Below are 1518 nucleotides of genomic sequence, written 5' to 3' on the forward strand. Positions count from 1 at the left end.
ATCTGTAGGTATGCAGTCAGTATAGAACCTGGTTCAATACGAGGTTTGTCCGGAAAATACGTATAAAAGTGGAATAATAACTTTATTTTACAATTATTCGGGTATTTCAATATGGTCTCCTTCAAAGTACTCTACCTAAGACAAGATGCAACGCCGTTTCCACTGTTGATAAGATCGCTGAAAGTCTTCAGTTGTGAGGCTCTTCAGTTGCCGTGTCGTTGCTGCCTTGATGGCTTCCACATTCCCCAAGTGCCGCCCCCGAAGCACCATTTTGCATTTTGGGAACAAGAAGAAGTCGCAAGGGGCTAAATCGGGTGAATAAGGTGGATGTTCTGTCACGGTGATTGAGCTTCGGGCCAAAAAGTCACGCACAACGAGACGTGTGAGCAGGCGCGTTGTCGTGATGAAGGATCCACCTGCCCCCTTGTGCCAAATCCGGTCGAACTCGGGCCACATGAGCTCCGAGACGTCTCAAAACTTCAACGTAGAAATTTCCGGTCACTGTCTAGCCAGGAGGGACAAATTCCTGATGAACAATGCCCCTAGAATCAAAGAAAACAATCAACATTGTTTTCACATTGGACCTTGATTTTCGCGACTTTTTTGTTCTTGGTTGCCCTGCTTGCTTCCACTCCTTGCTTTGAGATTTCAGCTCCACATCAAATTCGTAGAACCAAGACTCGTCTCCAGTGATGACCCCGTTGAGAAAGTCCTGCATTTCCTCTGCTTCCAACCAATCCTCACACCAAGCAACCCTCCTTGCTTTCTGTTCTGGAGTCAAGAGCTTCTGAACGATTTTCGCACACAATTTTTTCATTTTAAGTTTTTCAGTCACAATTTCGTGGACGGTTGTTTTGGGGATTGACAGATCCTCAGCTATCATTCTAATTGTCAATCCACGGTCTTTAAGAACACAAACCCGAATTCGTTCAACATTTCCGTCAGAACTCGATGTGGAGGGGCGTCCTGAGCGAATGTCATCTTTCGGGTCTTCTCGGCCTTCTCGGAACCTTTTTAACCACTTGTTGACGGTAGGTTCCTTCAGAGAATTGTCTCCGTAAGCTTGTTTCAAACACTCAAAAATCTCACGGCCATTCTTGCCTAACTTTGCAAGAAACTTGATGTTGATGCGCTGTTCCTCAATCAGAGAGAGCTCCATGCCGACGGCAGGTAAAATAAGGGTTACTTTCAACAAGCAGACGTAAACTCCTACTTACTCGCAGAACGCTCTGGCTCGAACTGAGCGTTGAGGGGATTGCATAACGAGGGGGGACCACCGGGCCACCCCTCCACAACGCCTTGACACGTCGCCCTGAATTTATACGTATTTTCCGGACAAACCTCGTATTATCATCACTTAGGACTTTCATATTAACAACAGTACGTGTTAAAATACATTATTATGTGGTTTAGAACACTTTAACTAAGTATTAGAGTTTTATGAGCAGACATCTGTTGTTAGTTAATATAAAAAATACTTTTAAAAATTGTAAGTGTGGTATGTGTAGATTTTGAAAG

The 1518-nt window shown here is 44.3% G+C and overlaps 1 protein-coding gene across 1 annotated transcript; it reads right to left on the reverse strand.

The window, feature by feature from the left end:
• Positions 1–505: 505 nt before the first annotated feature.
• LOC108906973 (putative uncharacterized protein FLJ37770) lies at positions 506–1159 on the reverse strand. The gene has a single exon (XM_018710425.1). The coding sequence runs from the start codon at positions 1157–1159 to the stop codon at positions 506–508; it is 654 nt and encodes a 217-aa protein (XP_018565941.1).
• Positions 1160–1518: the final 359 nt, after the last annotated feature.

This window comes from Anoplophora glabripennis, unplaced genomic scaffold (genome assembly GCF_000390285.2).
Source record: "Anoplophora glabripennis isolate ALB-LARVAE unplaced genomic scaffold, Agla_2.0 scaffold230, whole genome shotgun sequence".
NCBI classification, from domain to species: Eukaryota; Metazoa; Arthropoda; class Insecta; order Coleoptera; family Cerambycidae; genus Anoplophora; species Anoplophora glabripennis.